The 20,016-nt window shown below is 38.7% G+C and overlaps 2 protein-coding genes across 3 annotated transcripts in view; both read left to right on the top strand.

Moving 5' to 3' along the window:
- Positions 1-422: 422 nt before the first annotated feature.
- Positions 423-9,695, top strand: LOC107096971 (CTD small phosphatase-like protein 2). Its single transcript, XM_015393902.1, has 11 exons — positions 423-669; positions 2,550-2,694; positions 2,790-2,930; positions 4,618-4,732; positions 4,825-4,936; positions 5,701-5,787; positions 7,265-7,327; positions 7,402-7,481; positions 7,582-7,708; positions 8,264-8,359; positions 9,267-9,695. Exons 1-11 carry the CDS (start codon positions 550-552, stop codon positions 9,330-9,332), a joined length of 1,152 nt encoding a protein of 383 aa, XP_015249388.1. The 5' UTR covers positions 423-549; the 3' UTR covers positions 9,333-9,695.
- Positions 9,696-14,639: 4,944 nt separating this feature from the next.
- The window catches only part of LOC107096967 (transmembrane protein 79-like), an 11,874-nt gene continuing 6,497 nt past the window's right edge, over positions 14,640-20,016 (top strand). The window contains exons 1-2 of one of the 2 annotated variants that reach the window (XM_015393899.1): positions 14,640-14,762; positions 19,233-19,579. In XM_015393899.1, coding sequence (XP_015249385.1) covers positions 19,306-19,579 — 274 coding nt within the window. In that variant the 5' untranslated portion in view covers positions 14,640-14,762; positions 19,233-19,305. Of the gene's footprint in view, positions 14,880-19,232; positions 19,580-20,016 lie in introns of both variants that reach the window. The other variant, XM_015393898.1, reaches the window with a different exon arrangement.

The following is a 20,016-nucleotide window of genomic DNA, read 5'->3' as shown; positions in this document are numbered from 1 at the left end:
CTCCATATATATATATTAATTAATATAATTATATTATATATGTTATATAAATACAATTTATAGATAGATAGATAGATAGATAGATAGATAGATAGATAGATAGATAGATAGATAGATAGATAGATAGATAGATAGATAGATAATTTTTTTTATTATTATTGTTATTTTATTATTTTTTATTTTTTTGCTCTTCCGTAGATTTTCCCTTGAAATCAGATTATAAAACAGATTTCGGATGATTCACGTGCCACACGGGTCACGTTTAAACGCCGGTCATGTGACCTACTTTGACAGCTGTGTTTATATTTTGAGCACCGCCTTCTAACGCTACACAGATCGCACAAGCGAGCGCACCCCTGTAGATTTAAACGCACCACTCCTGATTGGAGATGACGCCGTGAGGAGCGGGGCGGAGCTAGAGCAAAGTCAACGTCCAGTTTGGGGCGGGGAGACAAAACTCGAAACGTTTGGTTTGATCGAGGGGAAAACCGAGCATTGGAAACAGTTAAATTTAGATGATTTACAGAACCTTTATAAAAAAAATAAAAGATGAGACTAAGGTCTCAAAAAACGATAACTTTTACTTCAGAGACGCCGAGGAGGACGCGTCAGCGGTCGCGACAAGCGCGCCTTTCGACGACTGAGACGGAAAGCCCTTTACCAAACAAGGTAACTGTCGTCAAAATAAACAGTAGGTTTCAATTAAACCATCGGGAACCTTCCTGACAAAGAGAGAAATCTCTGGGTAATCTCCTGATGGATCTTGCTGATTTCATTTCGGCAGTGTTTGCTAATGCTAGCTACCGTTAGCTACATGCTGTGTTGAAAACGCATCTGAACGACAGGAGGCCTAAAGAATGGCGGTTTATTGATCCGAACGAAGGGCGGCTAGTTGGAGGTAGATAATTTGAGGAATCCCCGCCAATGTTGTAAGCTTTTTGTTTCAATGTTTATGTGTGAAATTCACAAAATGAGCTTTTCTTTGGTGGATTTAACCGTCTTTTTCAACGCACCGATAGGGGGCGCTGCATCATAGCAATGCTTCGGTGAGCGTTTGATAATCAGAACATCTGTTGTTCCTCAGTTTACCTTTTAGAACGAGAAACTCTTAAACCGCTAATCCGGAAACAATTTCCCTTTGTCTGGGCTGAAAAAGAAAAAAGAAGCACGAAGACTACATATGTGTTAAATTAATCTTTGGATTATACCTGTACTTTGAACCTTATTCAATGTTAAAATACCTGGATTAGATGCTCACTTGTCAGATTCATTAGACGATGCTTATTTATCAAAAGATTTTTCAATAAATACCAGAAACAACCTTATGGATGAAATCAAGATAAATTAAAACATGCTTTTGGTTTATTTCCGTTTAATTTTTCATCCATCCTGCAAACAGCTGCTTAACAAGCTTGCTTCCTTTAAACTTTAAACACATATTTAAACTTCCTTTAGATATGTGTTTTTATGTTTTTACACAAACATTATATGCGACTCTGGTTTGGTTTATAATATCAGACAAAATCCATAATAAGCTCTGTGCTTTAATAACAATTGATTTTCAGGCTTAAAATACTTTATTATTACTTAACAGTTATAAAAATATCAAACAAAACACTAAAAATGGATAGAATTTAAGAGAGCAGCTGTACATGCACTCTATAATGAGGTTTAATGACCTCCATCCAGTTACATGAAAATAAGAACAAAATAAAGGACCCAGAGGTGTCAAGTACAGTAACGGAGTATTTGTACTTTGTTACTTAAGTAAACTTTTTAGATATCTATACTTTACTCCATTACTTTTTTTCTTCCTACTTCTGACTTCTTCTCATTACATTTTCACACAAGTATCTGTACTTTCTATTCCTTAGATTTTTAAAACAAACGTTACTACATGTTTATAAATATTTATTACACATCACTTGCGCCATCTAATGCATATCATTGGCACCATCCACATATAGTGAAAACTAGTGTAACTGGATGAGTCATATAACGCAAATAATCATTGGTTAGCTAAAGGAAATCATCAGAAACAAGCAGGTGTTCTTCAAACTGCAAACGTGAATTGTCTATGCCATGCTACAATGTTGGATTCAGAAAAAGATGTCAAAATATCTGACAGGTTGGACACAGGCGAGAGCGTATAGAGACCAACAAGACCTCCCTCATCCTTGGCCCTGTCTCAAAGAATGTTTAGAAATAGTCACACAAAAAACTGAGCTTTCAATTCATATAGTGGCATCTGGCTGTTTTTTTTTTTTTTTGTTGTTGTTTTTTTTTGTTTTGTTTTTTTAAAGGTTACTTTGATACTTCCAACTTTTACCAGAGTGTTTTTAAACTGCAGTATCACCACTGTATAAACCTCACATGTCAGAAATAAAGACTTGTATTAATATGAGCATAGAGATGTCCATATGTTATGTTAAAAACCATTAAAAAAAAACAAAAACATTTCTCTTCCTTTCACCTTCCAGCCTTGTATATTAGACTAATCCTAATAATTGATTTTATTTTTAAAAAAATTTAATTAAATTTCTCATTAGGCTGAAGAAGAACCCACGATTGACCAATCAGAGGATGAGGTTCCAACAGTTAAGAGGAGGCCGCTGCCTCGCGGTCGGGCAAGGAAGAGGCCAAGGGCCGTGGCTGTGGAGGACTGCCAGTCGGGAATATTAGCTCCATCCACAGGTTCTACTCTAAACCTTTCCTAATATTTTCCTTTTTCTAAAAAAATTTTTTTTAAAAGCCCCTCTGATCTGACTGATGCTCCTCTTGTTTTCCAGATTCAGCTTTTAAGACTCCTCTCAAACCTGTGATGCACCATGAGCGCGTTCTGTCAGAGATCGATGTGGCTTCTCCTCGTAATTCCACATCAAGAAACATCTACCCACCCATCGTGAGGTTCCTCACGCCAAGCAAGGAAAGTAAGTGTAGTACCGTTAATTCAACCTAAAACGATTCAGGAGAACATTAGTGATTCAATTTGTGAACTGATCAATAACAAAACAAAAAAGATCAATCTTATGGTTGTTGATGTTCTGATGTGTTCACATTGGAAGCTTCCAAAAGTTAACATTTTAACCACTGCTTTAATGAATAACTGTGATGCTTGTGACTCCCTCATGATGACCACCAGCTATGGAGCATTGATCTTCTGATTTAAAAGGAGATGTAGACCACTCTGTGGTGGTTATTAGTGATGTAGATGTCCATCATACCCGCCTGTTTTAGCAGCTATTGATGACTTTTAAAACTTCCGAAACAGAAAAATTCTACATTTCCCTGGGACACGACTCTGCTTTAGCCGATAATTGTTTTGTGGAATTAGGTCAGTTGAGATGGGATTATTAATATGTCTGATCACTTTGTGTAAATAATTACTTAAATAAGTATTATTTTAGCCAAAAAGCTTGTAGTCCACATAAAAAAAGAGAAATGAAAACTAATAAGACTTCCATACATGTGTTCAATTGAATAAAAAAAATGTGTTTAGGCTTAGAGATTGGGAAATTCCATCATTTTAGTTAATTACCGTACGGTATTTCATGGATGCAGACATTTCTGAGATCTGGGGGCATCTCGGCATGAGCGGGGTTTTTTTTTTTTTTTAAATATACATTTTTTTTCCCCCTTATTTTTTGTAGGCCAGTTGGTTATAGGTAAGCTTGAACACCTAAATTTGGCCAATCATGTATCGACGGTCATCTGTCAATCATATCATCTTGATTCATATGTCGCAGCTAATTTACAAAACGGCTTAAATAAGAAATAAGAATCAATTTACTTTACCATTGAGTTCCGTCCCAGTGTTCACGGGGATGGACGTCTGTGTCTTCGGCAGGCGTAGAGCTAACAGAACTGGCAGCGTTGCGAGGCAAGGGCTCAAACATGTACGGCTGTAAGCCTTCTACACCAAACCAAGCTTCCGCCCTGGTGTCCTCTTCCACTACAACTTCATCCCCGCTTTCCTCCTTTAAATAAAAACAATGAATGACGGAGGAGACTCATCCACGACCTGCGACATAAAACTCTCCTCCTCTTGCATGTTTCCGCTGTCCATAGCATTTCTTGATAGTGTCGTTGCTAAGTGCTACTTGGTCCCAATATAATTTGGGAACCTACTAGCACTAAGTTGCTAACTGGTTAGCATGATGCTTCCAACAAACCGGCCACAATGAAACTTGCTTGCGAACCTTCCACCACAGCAATCCCGCCCCCTTGATAATCACCAATCATTTTCACTTTATTCAGTCGTGTAAAGTCTGGCATCACTCGGGAGAATTCAGAACTGCGACCATTGGAACAACCTCTTCCCTATGACTTTAAAGGCTGTAAAAAAAAAAAATGAATGTCCATTGTAGTCTGTTCTATAAGACAGAAGCTGAAATCTGGAATGGGTCAATGAAGAGGGAATTATAAAAAAAAATGCACTCCAAGTAAGCAGTTACTGTCAACTCAGTGTGGTACCATCAGTGTTTAATAACCAGGAAACAAGTTTCTTTTTACTGTTCGATGATGAAAAAAGCGATTACAGTCACCAAATGCTTTTGCTATACGCCTCTAATCATTCAGACTCGTGTCCCATTCTGTCTTTCTGTGTTTTTTATTCAGATATGAAATGTCCTGAAACTGGGAACAGTGTTTTGATGAGCCCAGAACAAGGTGTGTTTGGTTACGGTTCCATTGACCTACTGGCTGGAGACGAGGACGATGACGTCTTTGATCCGTGCGTTGGTCTCTTTGTTTGCAGAAATATTTTCAGTCTCAGCTTTCATTTCCTTGTTGTATAATCACTTCTGTGTTTTACTGCGTTCTCAGGTTTACCTTCATCAAGAATGTACCGTCACAGTCTCAGCATTCCCGACCGTGTCTCAGAGACATCCCGCCAAAGACCAGGAGCACCCCAGAGGCCACACTGGTGGTGGACCTGGTGAGTTTAATCCTCTGCACCATAATACCAGCAGTACATGAGCATGGATGTTCAGACACTATCTGCGTTTGCATGGGCATAGATTGTTGGATTAAATGGCTGATTGGACTAAAAGTCCAACCAGATGGCAGTCGGAACATTCTGATCAGTGTAGTGGTTTATGTCGTCTGACATCAACTTATTCTGAATGAGGCAAACTGGACTGGATATGCAGTTTAACCTAGGAAAAGAAGTGAAATGCAATCTCAAACATTTCATTTTGTTTTTTAGTTCAACTGGTTGGTTGTAAGGCTAAAGGAAAAGACTGATTAGTATCTACTGTTGTCGGAAAATTTTGATTTCTCTTCTATTATATATTAATTTATCCTATTTACTCACTATAAAAGTTTTCACTCAGTCTGTTTCACTTTAAGGCCACACCATTCTCTGCAGGATGGTGTTTGTAGACCAGACAGTTTCTTCCCATAACAAACTAGATTCTTTCTCAAGGTTTATTCATAACATGTTACTGTTAACCAAAGTGTCTGTAATTTGTTTTGACTCTGACTACTTTCTATTGTTGTAAGTAAGGGGGGGACGAACGCTGCTCATGCAGAATAGAGCAGAATGCCGCGCCATTAGGGCTGTATGATGAACTGTTCTCTCTTTGCAAAGATATGAATAAATGTGCCGACTGAGTGAAATCCATTAATCTCCGTTTATTTAACTAGGATGAATAGTTGAATACTTTTTCCCACGACACTACCTTCTTGTTTTCCAAATAGGAGGAGACGCTCATGTTCAGCTCCCTGAATGTGATCGAAGATGCAGATTATACTTTCTATACAACATTCCAGGATCATCAATACAAGGTACCCATGTTTCCTTCACACATTTATTATTGAAATGTCAAGAAGGACTTTATTTGCTTTGGTTTCAAAGTTTGATTTTTTTTTTTTTTTTTCTCAGTGATGATTGACATACCTTTAGTTTAGGAAGATTCATTTTAAACCAAAACAATAAACTCACTGCTGACTGTTCAGATTCTTTAATTGTGCTTAAATGTGGATTTTCAGGCTGAATTTAATTCTGATGCAGGTTATAGAGTCAGTCTAAGGGCTGTGATACACAATTGGAAAAGAAAGTCCAGCCCTTCCTGCTTTACTCAGCTTTTGTACTAAACGCCTTTATACTAAAGTTTAGGTTAAGTTTTCTTTCTGACAGGATTTTACCACATCTTACTAAAACAGCAGATATGATGAGTGTTGTGTGTTGGTTTTCCGCTTATGCCATCGCCTGGCTTAATGTGCTCATCAGTTTGAGCGTTCTAACAACCTATTGGTTAGTGTCACTGCGTTTAACTCTGAGAACATCTCTAACCTGCAAAAATGTGGGTCCTCTCCTTTATTCTTCACCAGTCTTGTGTTTGTTTCCACACCCTGTTTGTTTCACAATGGATTTTGCAGAAAACCCTGAATTAGAGCGTGTCTGATCAGTGCATTTCTGCTTGAAATCCTTAATGACAATTTGGCTGTTTGGTCAACAAAGGCAGACATTTTTGGGGTGTGTTGCATTTATTTACCTGTAATCATAACATTTAAGATGGTGTTTGTTAATAAACAAACCAGCTGCACAGTTTCAGACATTAAGACAAACTTAAGGAATAAGCAGATGCTCTGATATTTTATATGGCATTAGACTGTTTTTATTTTCAGTGGGGGTGGAACTGATCCCGGCTTAATGGTACATTTCCCATGTTGGAGGCCAGCTGTGATACAGCCAGAGACTGAAACTAGATCATTTCCACTAGCATCTCCATCATTTCCACTTCAGGAATGTATTTTAGGAATGTACGTTTAGTGATGCCAGAGTATTTTTAAATGGCAGCGTTTATGGAGGAGGTATTCGTGCTGTAATTCATCCACTTTTTGCTGGATTGAGAACTCTTTATAAAGCTTTTTTGTGTTAAGTTATTTTTCTACTTTTCTTTTTCAGTTTTTTTAAAAAAAACATAAGAGAATCTGCTTGTTTGAAAAAAAAAATGAAATAAACTGGTCAACATTTGTCTTACTGGTCCTCTAGTTGAATGAATGGTTTTTGATAACCAAAGTTATTCTCAGTATTTAGATTTGTTCATTTGTTTTTCCTTTTCTTCTGTGGTCCTCCAAACCATTCCAAGAATCCTCCTTTGTTTTATGAATCCAAACAGCCTCAGAATCACTCTAGGAATGATTTGGAGCTGCTAAAAAGTTTACAGCTAAAGTTTTTCTTCACAGTAACTCGCCACGAAGCAGCATTAGTGTTTTATAAGTGTTGAATAAGAACCATGTCCTGTGATCCTTTAAATAGGTCTACATGATCCTACGACCACATTTGCGAGAGTTTCTTCAGTCCATGGCAAAAATCTACGAGGTGAGAGGGATTCCTATAGTTTTATTTTAATTTTTAGACCATTTCTAACGTCACATTCCTGTTCGTTTTCCCAGCTGTTTGTTTACACATGTGCAAAAAAAGAATATGCTGAAAAGATCCTGGAGATCATCGACCCTCAGAAGAAACTGTTCAGGTATGTCCCCTTTATTTTGAGGACAAGTAAATGAGTCTTAGCCTGCTGGCTAGAGATGACGCATCATGTTGGTTACATCTGCTTATGATTCTTTTTGTAGACACCGTCTGTATCAGGATGACTGCGCCTGTGTCCTCGGACACTACATCAAGGATCTGGGCATCCTCGGGAGGGATCTGACCAAAACAGTGGTGCTGGATAATGCACCACACACGTACCCATACCATGTAAGAGATGGGCTCCTCTGTCTTCCTGCGTTTATAAGGAAAAATGTTTTGGTTTAAAAAAAAAAATCAAATTATCTGTGAATGCAATTGGACAATTAACATCACATTATGACTGCATTCAATATTAGAGAGGGTTGTTGGTATGTTAAGTCCTTATGAACTGAGATATAAATGATGATAATCGGTTTATCTTTACTATACCTCCATGTCTCTTTTAGACGCCGATCATCTAGGCCACAGCTATGTGTCGCCTGTGTATGAATTTCTGACAGCTGTAAATTAGAAAACAAATACTTCAAACAGCTGTTTGTTGGGCTGATATCTCAAACACCGATAGTAAAGATTTAGCTTTAAACACTGCAATGTCTTTGTTTGTTTGTTTTTTTGTATCCCGTGACTAGAAAAGGCAAACTTCATTTTGTTACATCTACAGCAGAGAAGGCTGTCTGTGCAACCTGATATGCTTTTAATGAACAGAATAAGATTTAACGAGTATCCCATCACCTATTGCCTGAAGGACCTATCAGGTTAATATCCTACATTTTCTCTCCTCAGCTGATGAACACAATACCTATTAAGAGCTGGTCTGGAGGACCAGAGGACAAGGAGCTGCAGAAGCTCGTCCCCTACATGGAGAAACTGGCTGCAGCGGTATGTCTGCTTTTTTTGCAAACACTCGGTCCATTTCCCAGATTTGTCCTTAAATACTCCTAATGAATTTTTAAGGCGCATGTACTGTTCTCGTCCTAGAGGGGAAAAAAGCATTTGGAAGTATCTGTATCTTCTCTTCCATGACTTTGTAACAGAAAAATGTGTTGGAAACTGATTTCTGAGCTGCTTTTTTTCCAGGTTGTATTTTTACCCAATAATATTGAAAGAAAAACACATCTACTGCCCCCGTGTGGTCATATTATGTATAGGTTTTGAGGGCCCAGTCAGAGTTCTGATTTATCATCCATCCTAAAAGAATGATTAAAATCCCTGCATAAACACATAAAAGATTAGTATAAATAAATTTTTGGGGGAAATGGTACAAACTCCTTATATACAAACAAACTTTATTTTGATGTATTTAACTAACTACACGACTGAGTTCTTCATGGCTGCCTTGCCTAATTGTTTTACTGCTGGGAAATCTAAACATTTCAAATGAGTAAAAATGTGATTTTCCTTGTTTTTTCATTTTTGTTTATATTAATCTAGCATTAATCTGCTTCTGGTGTGGAAATGGTGAAAAATGTCTGGTGTTTAGTTTGTCTTCCTCATTCCATAAAAATATAATGTGTAAGGCTATTAACCAGACCAGAGTGAACAGAATGCGTAGAAATCAGCTGTATGATACCATATTATAGGAAATATAGCTTAATGTATCAGAATATGTTTCAGTAAAGAACTGCCTCATTTTCTTTTTTTTTTTTCCTCTCTTTAATGAAGTAGTTGGTCTAATCCAAACTTGACAATTAGTGTGAAACAAACAACTATTTTTTTTTTTTTTTTTATCATCAGGCTGCTGTCTTCCCTAACAAAGCTAGACTAAATGGTATCTTTTTATTTCCAGGAGGATTTTCAGGAGGTGCTGAAGAAGAGGAAGGACCACTTCCACAGGTTGCTGTCTGAGGACTGACAAATCCTTCCCCCCTCACCACACGACTGCTGTAGCTCATGCTTGGGTTGAAAATCAGATTCCAGATCGGCCCTCCAGATCAGCAGGCAGCGTGTCAGTGTGGGGAACCTGCTCATCCTCCTCCAGACGTTCCAGAGGAATTTTAAGGCCGGCACATTTTCAAGATGCTGTTGATCCATCGTCACTTGAACCCAGCTTCTGCCCAGAACTGATTCCTAAAGCTGTGCACTGCTAACATCTGTAAATATACCCAGAACAAAACTTGAAATATTGTTTATATTCCTAATGTTCTATTTATTAATCATATTGCTTACCAACAGATTTTGTCTGTATATTGGAGGATTTTTTTTTTTTTTTTTTTTTTGGTGAAATGTAAAACATTTAAAGTGATAATAAATCTCTAAAAAGTGTCTGACTGTTTAACTTTGACATGACTGGTGGTAAAGATGTCAGCTGTTGTTCAGAGCGGGCAGCTCCACCTGTATACACAAGGCGGGGGTTTCCTGGGGGGTCTGGAGGTTCCTGGTTTGAATGAAAAGTGGAAGAGGATGGGTCAGTGCCTGTTCCTCATGCATTTCCCCTCACAGGGGGGTCTGGGGGAATGCTGTCCCGATGACCCAATGCATCAGTATATATTCCTGTTGAAACGACATTATACCAGTTCAACGCATGTTCAAAAATATGACTTCTAGTTTGGTGAATTTAATAGTCAAGGGCAAACCAAACCATTAATGGGCAAAAAAATTTGTTTATCAAGTAATCAGGTCAGGAGATGCTTCTACTTCAAAGAGATGGCACTATTCAACCAGTTTTAACACAGAGGGAATGGTTTCTTAACTGTCTCTATATGTAGGGCTGCAACTAACGATTATTTTGCAAATGTATTAGTTGTTGGTTTTTTGTTTTAAAAGATCTTAATTGGATAGCAAAAGCTTCCTTAAAGATTTTTTGCAAAATTTACTTAAGTTCTGCATAGAGCATGTTGGCCGATCGAAAAAGATTTTGATCTTAAACGCAAAATGTTTACATATTTTTACAATTTTTGTATAATTGCTGCTAAAGGTGTTTTGTTCTGTCAGCTAAAGGCATGTCTTCCGGTCTCTACTTTCCAATTAATGATAAATCACTAAATTAGTGGAAGATTATTTCATTAATCATGATTAATCCAATTGTTTTAGCCCTACATATGTGTTTGTATGTATGTATATATATATATATATATATATATATATATATATATATATATATATATAGTCTGTACCTGGTATAGGGCTATGGTGTTATTTGGGTTAGGGTGAGGTATGCATTGGTAATTGCTTGGTTTAGGGTTAGGGCAGAGAAAGGCTTGAAAATGACAAATCATTAGGAGTCAACACATTGTCCTCACTACATAAAGTAGAATGTATGTGTGTGTGCGTGTATGTATGAGCGCACAGTTGTAGAGAAGTGGGCCAACTTCACCAGAACGTGTTTGAGCTTTAACATTGTCTGTACTTTGGCTTGCTCGTTATGAGTGTTGAACAAGCCTTCAAATTATTATTCCTTTTTTTTTAAACTAGGGACTCTAGGGAAACGCAACTTGACGCAAATCTGGCCATGGACCAGTGGACCAGCCCTACACTCTCTCTAGGGGTCTACAGGGTTGATGTGTGGTTGTTCACGTAGTCAACATGTGTTTTGTGGACCTATAGAAGGTATTTAACTATGTCCTTCTGGTGCCCTGTGGGGGGCGCTCAGGTGTAAGGAGTCAGGGGCCCTTTACTTGGTGCCAAACCTTTTTAAGCAGGAGTTGGGTTGTGGACCAGTGGGTCTTGTTTCTCCTTTTTGCCAAAGACGTGGTTCTGCTGGCTCCCTCTTGCCAAGACCTACAGCATTCAGTGGGTCAGTCTGCAGCTGAGTGTGAAGTGGCCGGGATGAGAATCCGCTCTGAGGCCATGGTTCTTGACCAGAAAAGGTGGCTTGTCCCCTTCATGGTGTAGGAGAGTTCCTGCCTCAAGTGGAGGAGTTGAAACATCTTTGGGTCCTGTTCGTGAGAGAGCAAATCAATGAGTCTGCTGTTATAATGCAAACGCTTCACTGGTCTGTTAAGGTAAAGAAAGAGCTGAGCGATAAGCGGGAAGTGTTCAATTTACCAGCAGGTCTAATATTCCTACTTTCACCTATTGTCATGAAATCTGGACGATTGCAGAAAGAACAAGATTCTGGATACAAGCTGCTGAAATTAGCTCTCTGCATGTTGGCTGGGCGCTCCCTTAGAGATGCATGAGGAGCTCAGTCAAACAGTAGAGCTGCTTCTCCACATCAAGAGGAGTCATCTGAGGTGGTTCAGACATCTTTGCCTCCTGGACGCCTCCCTCAGGAGGTGTTCCAGGCACGTCCCACTGGGCGGAGGCCTGGAGGTCCACCCTGGAGGGACTTTGTCTCTCTGCTGGTCCTTGAATTCAACAGGCTTCCCCCAAAGGAGATGGAGGAGGTGTCTCTGCTTTGACTGCTGCCTCCATGAACCCGTCCTAGATTAGGAAGGAATACGAGTACGGATTTAAATAAGAGGTCAGGGAAGCTCCAGGTGTCATTAACTTTGCTTTTCAAAACAAATCTCTCATGAAATATTTGTCATAAACCACATGTTGATCCGCTTTTTCATGGGTCCACCACCCTTTTTTCCAAATTAACTTTTATCCACATGAATCCAATGCAAACCAACAACTTTAAAGCAAAGCTGGTTGAAAATTCCTCCAACCATCTGATGATGGTTCTTCACTTTGTATCTGGACTGAAATCTTTTTTCGAAAGTCCTCCAAACCTCCAAACCAGGATTTAACTGGGCACAAATCTAAATATTGTTCATCCGAAATGAAAACTAGGATTCCAGAGTCTCCATCTTTAGTATAAATTCATACTGTCAGCATTCATAAAGGGATTTTGAGCTATTGGGAGAAACGTCTGACAGCAGAAGCTTAGAGACTTAACAGACCAGCACCTTACCCTGGGAAAATGAGGGTTCCACTGATTAGGGAGGAACAACCACTGACCTGAAAATAGAGGAAAACTATTATAGAAGTCCTGTGGGCTGTATTTGAGTCCTGCATGTTTTAGCTGTTATTACAGCTGCAAAATAATTGTCAAGAGCAGCTCATTAAACACAGCTTTCACCGTGCTCTGTTTCTAATTCTTGAAGGCTGCTTGCTAATGGTTGCCGCTGTTGATGTGGTCATAATGTCTGCAGCTAGTTTGCTCCACTTTTGCACCTGGTGGATGAAAGAAAAGTTCAAATATTCCAATTTTCTTCCTCATTTTACTCACAAATGAAGCAATAAACAACGCTACTGGTTGTCATGAGGACATCCAGGAGGTACGTTTGGAGTTGTTTGTTTTTTGTTTTATTTTTACTTAAAGAAATTGTAACCACTTGGGTAGAAGAAAGCAATTTCTCACCCGAGAATGTGTGGATTTTATTTCTGAAGTTTGAGTTATTTGTGGTAGATGTGGCATAAACTGTGTTGCTTTGTTTATTTTATTTTCTCCATTTAATTCGATTTTATTCGCTTTTCAGTTCTGGATCGTGTCGTTTTCGGTTAATGAAGCGAAATTATTCCTTTTAACAGCTAACAGAATTTTTCTGCGTTCATCAATTTTCAAGCGAGTTTGCTGTTTTCTAATGCGATAGCTGCTGATGCGTCCATTTTGTGAGCTATTTTCATGGTTCTCCCCTTTTTGGGACTGAGTTTTTAGTTTCCAGTTATTAGTTATTCTGTTTTGTTGATCTTTCGTTTATTTTCCATTATATTTAAGCATTCTTTAGTTACTCTCTGTTGCCCCCCTGTGCTTGTTTCCTTTCCCCTTGGCTTCCCTCTCGTTAGTTCCTCTCACACCTGCTCCTTATTCAGCTCATTGGTCCATCCTTTGTTCTGTTCCCCTTATATACTCCACCACTGCAGTCATGCTGTGCTAGTTTTTTGTTGTTGTTCCCTCATCTCTGGATTTCCATGTGAGTTTTCCTGATGCTTTCTGGTTTTTGTTTTTGAATTTTTGGCTGTCTGCCTGTTTCTTTTTCATTAAATCTACAAGATTCACCTCTGCCTCCTGGTCTCTGCATTTGTGTCCTCAACCAACCTCCATACAAATTGTGACACATTTAACATATTTCATTTTTTTTTGTGTGTGTCTGTGTGTGTTCATTATTTAATTACACCAAAGCTTTCCAGACATACCTTCATGGCAGGTCATTATCCATACGAGTTCCCGTTTCTCTTTTATTTCATAAAATTGGTTTCCAAAATTTTGTTTTTAAAAAAGGATGAAATATTTACTACGGTATATTTTTCAGGATCTTTTACCACAGTTGGCTTCAGCTTTGACCTCCTGTGCAGAACTGAGGCTGCAGTTGGACTCCTCCCTTATGATGTGAAACATAATTCATTTTAATCCAGATTATTTATAAAGCGCTGGTTTACAACACGCAGCATCTCAAAGCACTTTACAGAGACTATTCAACCGGATCAGCCAGTCTTCTAGTTAAGGAAAACTCTCTGATTGCATCATGTCATTTACAAGATGCACTCGTCCTGGATGAGTGGTAGCAGATATTCACCTGCACTTACAGCAATCTCTCACACCAAGCAATGCAAGTGGCGAGAGTGGAGAGGAAAAACTGCCTTTTAACAGGAAGAAACCTCCAGCAGAACCCGGTTGAGTGGGAGCGGCCATCTGCCGAGGCCGACTGGGTTTCGGTGCATAATGTCTTGTGAGTTGATTGCTTCAGATTTTAGGGTAAAATCAGTTCAAACTTGCATTTCCACCATCAAGGTTACTGATGGCAGCCGATCAGCCTGATTATTTTGCCACTATGTAGAACTGGTGAGGATTTTTCCTTTTTTTTTTTTTTTTGGACCTCTGTGCAGTTTTATAAAACTTCACATTTCCTGAAATCATGAAGTTGAAATCCAAACTTAATCCAAATATTTATCAGTAATCAAATTTATGGTACTTTTAAAAGGCCTGAAAAGCGCCCAGGGAAGCTGATATGTTTGGATTAATCAAGATCTTCATCGGAACAAACACTTATCCTGTGAATGAATATTAGATGGGAGCTGGAGTTTAGTTTGAGTGTAAATGTTTACCGTCCTGTTTGGACAAACTTGTTTGTGCGATGGTTGCGATTGCTAAAGTTGAAGGTAAACTGAGAGTAAGTGCGTCCTCCTGCAGCGGACCCTCTCCGGGGCTTTATTTGCTCCATATGGTCTCTGACATGGTACCCGAGAGGAGGAAGAGGGGGAGAAAAAAAAAGGAAAACCACGGGTGGGCGGAGGAAAAGCCTACTATTTGTCCGTCCTGAAATTTGATTCAGAAGTTCAGGATCCTGGAAGACAAAAAGCAAACCGAGGGGGAGGGAAGCAGGACGGAGGAGTAAACCAACACTGCAAGCTCCCAGTAAGTTCATTTTGGAGGAGAAAACTAGTTTTTTTTTTCTGTTCAGTGAAGCACATTGATTTGGATTTGAAACCAGTGTTTGAGTTTTACATGTAACCCATCAGCTCCTGAGTGCCGGTGAGTGATTTCTGAATGACTTTGCGTTTTACGCACCGCTTCATATGGATTCAGGCGCTTCATCAGATCCATTTAATGTGAAATCTGAAGATTCCTGCAGACTTCTACTCTGAACAAAGCTTAACTTATTTATTTTAGACCAAAAACGTATTTAAGAGTTTCTCAGCTGCATGGAAAAAACTTTTTTTTTTTTGTTTTCTCTCTCTCTCTAACCCCCCTATATGCCAGCTCTGACAAACCACACTGATTTATCCCCCCGGGGCCCGTAGGCCCCCTAATTGTAATCTATACATCTAAGATTCTCATTTGTTTAGAAACTGGTCGTGCACGAATAGGTTTGCGTGCTGACTCCAGCACCGCAGCTGGATGTGCGCCAGAAAAAAAAAAAAGAGCAGGAGAAAAAGCTCTAAACGCAATCTGCAGATGTGATTGAAATGGTTCAAGCGGTGCCAGACCCACAAAAGGCGCCCTGTTGGGGCTATTGTACTTTCAGCTGGCAGAGCCTTTCATCAGCTTGGAGCATTTTATGGTTTTCTTTTAAGACGTCGGCTAAAAAGAAAGACTTAAAACTTGATTTTTTTACTTTACAATTTAAAGATCAGGGCCGGCCCAAGGCTAAACTAGGTGTGGTAGTGCGCCAGCCACCACAACACCACCCTGTATACCACCCTGGATATAACATGGTTAAGTTATTTTTTTGTTTGTTTGTTTTTTTATTGAAAAAAGCTCCTGATTAACTTCCCTTTTTGCAAACCCCTTTCCCATTTGTTATACCTAATGATCAGAGGTGTCAAATAACGAAGTACAAATACTTTGTTACTGTACTTAAGTACACTTTTTAGGTATCTATACTTTACTCCATTACTTATTTTTCTTCCTACTTCTGACTTCTACTCATTGCATTTTTTCACAAGTATCTGTACTTTTTATTCCTTACATTTTTAAAACAAACGTTACTCATTACTCTTGGCTTCAGTTAAATGTTTATAAATATTTTTTTCACGTCATGTGCTCCATCCAATGCAGATCATTAGCTCCATCCCCATCTAGTGAAAACTATTGTAAATGGATGAGTCATATAATGCAAACACTTATTGGTTAGCTAAAGTAAATCGTCAGAAGCAAGCAGGTGTTCTTCAAACTGCAAACGTGAATTGTCTATGCCATGCTACAATGTCAGATTCAGAAAAAGATGTTGAAATGTCTGAAAAGTTGGACACAGGTGAGAGCGTATCGGGAGACAGAGACCAACAAGACCTTCCTCATCCTTGGCACTATCTCAAAGAATTTTTCGAAATAGTTGAAAAATTGAGCTTTCAATTCATATAGTGAGTGGCTGTTTTTTTTAAAGGTTACTTTATACTTTTATACTTTAACTATTGTCCCAGTCTAGAACATTTTTAGCAGAGCCATTATTCACAAAGAAGTAAAAAAAAAGACCTGGAATAGTCCGCAACCTTCCCAGGAGTGGACTGCCTTCCAAAATAATTTTTACAGGAAATCATCAACTCATCCAGGAGGTCGTAGCCAAATCCACAGCAACATCCGAACCACTGAAGACATTGAGTGACTCAGCTAAGCTCAGAAAGCAACAGAACAAAAACAAAATCTGTGCAAGATGGACCAAAACCGCTGCTGACTGAAAAGAAAACAAAGGTCCGTCTCACTAGAATGCATGTTGGTGGTGATATAGGGAAAATATTCTGTGTACGACTGACCAGACAAATGTTGAAAGTTTTTTGGTGTTTTGCACCCAATTATATCTGGGGTAAAAAAAAAAAAACAGCATTTCAAAAAGAATAATTCAAACAGTCAAGCATGGCAGTGGTAGTATGATGGTCTGCTGCTTTTTGGCTTCAGGGTCTTGAGAATTTTCCATTTATTATGAATTCTGCCCTCTAGCAGAAAATCTTGAAAATAAGAGAACAACTGCTTTTCACTCAGATATCCCAGCTTCATTAATGTGAAAAAAAGTTTCTGAAAATGTTGTTTTACACCATATTCCCATTTATTTTGGTTCTGATCCCCATCGGGGAAGTTAAGTCATATGAAACAGTTTCAGGTGCTAACCTGAGCTCTGTTTGTTGTGGGTGCAGACAGACCGGCTGGTTCTCACTAAGTGCATAATTTGTTTTCCTCAAAAACACACACTGTGCAAAAGAGAGAGGCAGAGCGTAGCTGCAGGCCCTTAAATTAGCTGCAGGGAAGCAAGCTGTAATCACTGGCTGTGTAACAGTGTAATTCAAATCTATTTTATCTCTAAGACATTTAATTAAGACTTCAGGAAAGCATATTGGCTTGGATTATCTTTCCGTTAACTTTACATCTCACTCTTTCCTGTTTGTGCTTATTGACGTTAGCGCAAGCTGCAACTTTTATGGTTGCTGTTAACTCCAACTGATGGCCTTCAAGTTGTTGAGCACACACCCCTTCGATGCCTGGCACAGATATATCAAATATTGCATTCATTTGGGGGCTTAATCAGTCAATGCCTGAAAGTTAAAGGAGCCTAAAATACGAATGCAGTGCTGCAAAAAATGCTTTGAAACTACAGTTTGTCCAACATTAAACCATTTCAATCCTTCTAGAAGTAGATAGTAGACTGGAAAATGCTCTTAACAACCACGATGACCAAGTATCTTAACATACAGCTTTAGATGTAAATATCTTAATGTATGCTCTGCTGTCAGGAGATGCTCTTCTAAATAAACAGCTGGTGTCACTAAACAGTAACAGAGGACAGAGATGATAACAGTGGAAAAGTGATGCAATGTTAGCACTATCCAGCTGTTTTCTTCCAAATTAAATGAGCTATTCCTCCATTACAAAAAACACAACAAGCTGAAATAGAACATGAGGTTCTATTTCTGCCCGCTTCTTATAGGAAAAATAATTAAGTAATAAGTCTTTATCTTCAAATAACATTTTTCCATAATTATATTGCTTACATATTTCAGATGACTTTATTTTCTCTTACTCTTGTTTACAACCCTACCTACAAAAAAAAGACATTTAAATTCAAAAGCCTCAGAAATTATTCCTAACTAATTTTTCACTTTTCTTGTTTCTATATGCCACAGTTCATTTTGTTTTTGTGTGATAAATCAGCGTAACATTAAGAATTTTTTGGAAGTTAGTGGAAAATGATGCATGTCTTTAATCTTCCAATTTTTTCCAATAAACATCTGAATAGCTGCAAATACCTATATCCAGCCTCCTTTACTCTGATGCCTAATGGAACCTATTGCCTTCAGAGGCTAGTAACGTAGTTTGTAAACAGAGTGCTCCTGTCAAACAGCTGCTCCATGAAGGCCTCAGAGGTTTTCTTAAAGAACATTAGTAAACAAACCTCAACAGGAAGGACTAGGAAACATAGCAGACGGGTCAGAGATGAAGCTATGGGCAAATCCTTAGCAGAGCCTGGTGTTAAAACTACATCACAGTTTTGTAAACCTGTTGAAGCAGTAATCAATTCATCATCTGACAACTGAAAGCTGTCAAACCTCCCAGATATGGCCATCAACCTACACAAACCTAAACTTCTGGGTGCTGAGAACCTTAATTTAAAGAAGCAGCCAATAATAACTGGAGGAGCTACATGGATCCACAGCTCTGGTGAGAAAAACATTTGATTGGTCAGCTGAAAGGTATCCTCTTCACATATTTGTACTGAAGGGAAAAGGTGATCATATTAGACTAGAAACTCCATGTGTTTTGGGCTACATGCACTTCATTCCCCACTGGGAAACATGGCGGTGGCAGCTTCATGCTATGGGGATGCTATTCAGCTACAGGAATAGGATGGAGAGAAGATGGATGGAGGCAATTATGTGGTTTAAAAACTTTCATAAGGCGTATAAATCCTTACCAAAATCAGAAATGTAGCTGATGAATTATTTAGTCTATTTCCGAGTAGAAGTCTGGAATAACTCTGCATTTTTCCTCTGGGAAGTTCCAGTTTCAACACGAATAATCGGTGAGGATCCCATTAATATAAAATAATTTCCCATGATATTAGGTATCTTAAGATAAAATAAGACTTTGATTGTCATATGACAAAATAACAGATATAAATGCTTACAAAGAACTTAGTTTAAATTGAGAAGCACAAATTAGTTAGTCTTAAACTGAAAAAATAAAGCACAATGGTCGCACTAACACTGATCTGTTCTCTATCTGTTGCTTTGGTTTTAATTTTTAAGCTTTTCTGCTTCTTTTCTTTTTGACTGATTTGGTTTCTGTTTTATAGCAGCTTTCTGTCGCCCTCAGTTGTTTAAAGAAACCGTATAAAGCTATGTGATTAGAGATTGAAGTAAAGCTGAAATGGCTTTTAACACAGTGCTCTGTTTCCAGGTCTGCAGGCTGTAGCTGACACCAGCCTGGTTTTCCTCTGCTCCTTATCTTGCTCCTCTCAGCCTGCGTGACTATGAGCACCTCGGAGCTTCAGGCCACTGACAGGCAGAATGCGGAGGAGCTGGACACCGTGAAGGAGTCGATCAGCGACATCATCAACCAGCTCCAGGACATTGACCCCACTAGGCTCTCCTTCTCGCCGTTCCTGGACCTGGACACCCAGATCTCCCTGGCACCGGTGTCAGACAGCCCAGAATCGTCCGTGGAGGAACTGCGCTCGGCTTCTCATTCAATCTCAGGCTCCCAGCGCTCTCTGGGGCCTCCACCAGTAAAAGAGCAATTGAGAAGTGAGTCATTGCTGCTGTTTTTTTTTTTTTATTCTCTGTCTCTTGGTCAGAGCGAAAGAAGGAAAATTAAAGCCAATCCAGACTGGTTCCAAAGGGAGTTAAAATAGAAAGTACCAACAAGCTCTGGAGGAGCCACGTCAAACAGTATTTCCTAGGGCTTGGATCAAGTGTCTTTACCTTCCTTCAGTAACAAAGCAACAGGTTTACCGTAGGTCTGAACGATTTTGTAAAAAATCCAAATTGTGATTCTTTTTAACCGTTATTGCGATTTTATTTCAATTTGCCTTTCCTCTAACCACAAGCATGTAAATATTTCATTTCAGGTTGTCAGTTTTTTCAAACTTGCATCTATTTTTTCGCCACTGTGTGTTGACAAACCCACATTAAGCATATTTTATATATATATTTATATATATATATATATATATATATATATA

This window comes from Cyprinodon variegatus, unplaced genomic scaffold, assembly GCF_000732505.1.
Source record: "Cyprinodon variegatus isolate N-32 unplaced genomic scaffold, C_variegatus-1.0 Scaffold662, whole genome shotgun sequence".
Classification (NCBI taxonomy): domain Eukaryota; kingdom Metazoa; phylum Chordata; class Actinopteri; order Cyprinodontiformes; family Cyprinodontidae; genus Cyprinodon; species Cyprinodon variegatus.
This window is presented reverse-complemented; position numbering and strand designations above follow the sequence as displayed.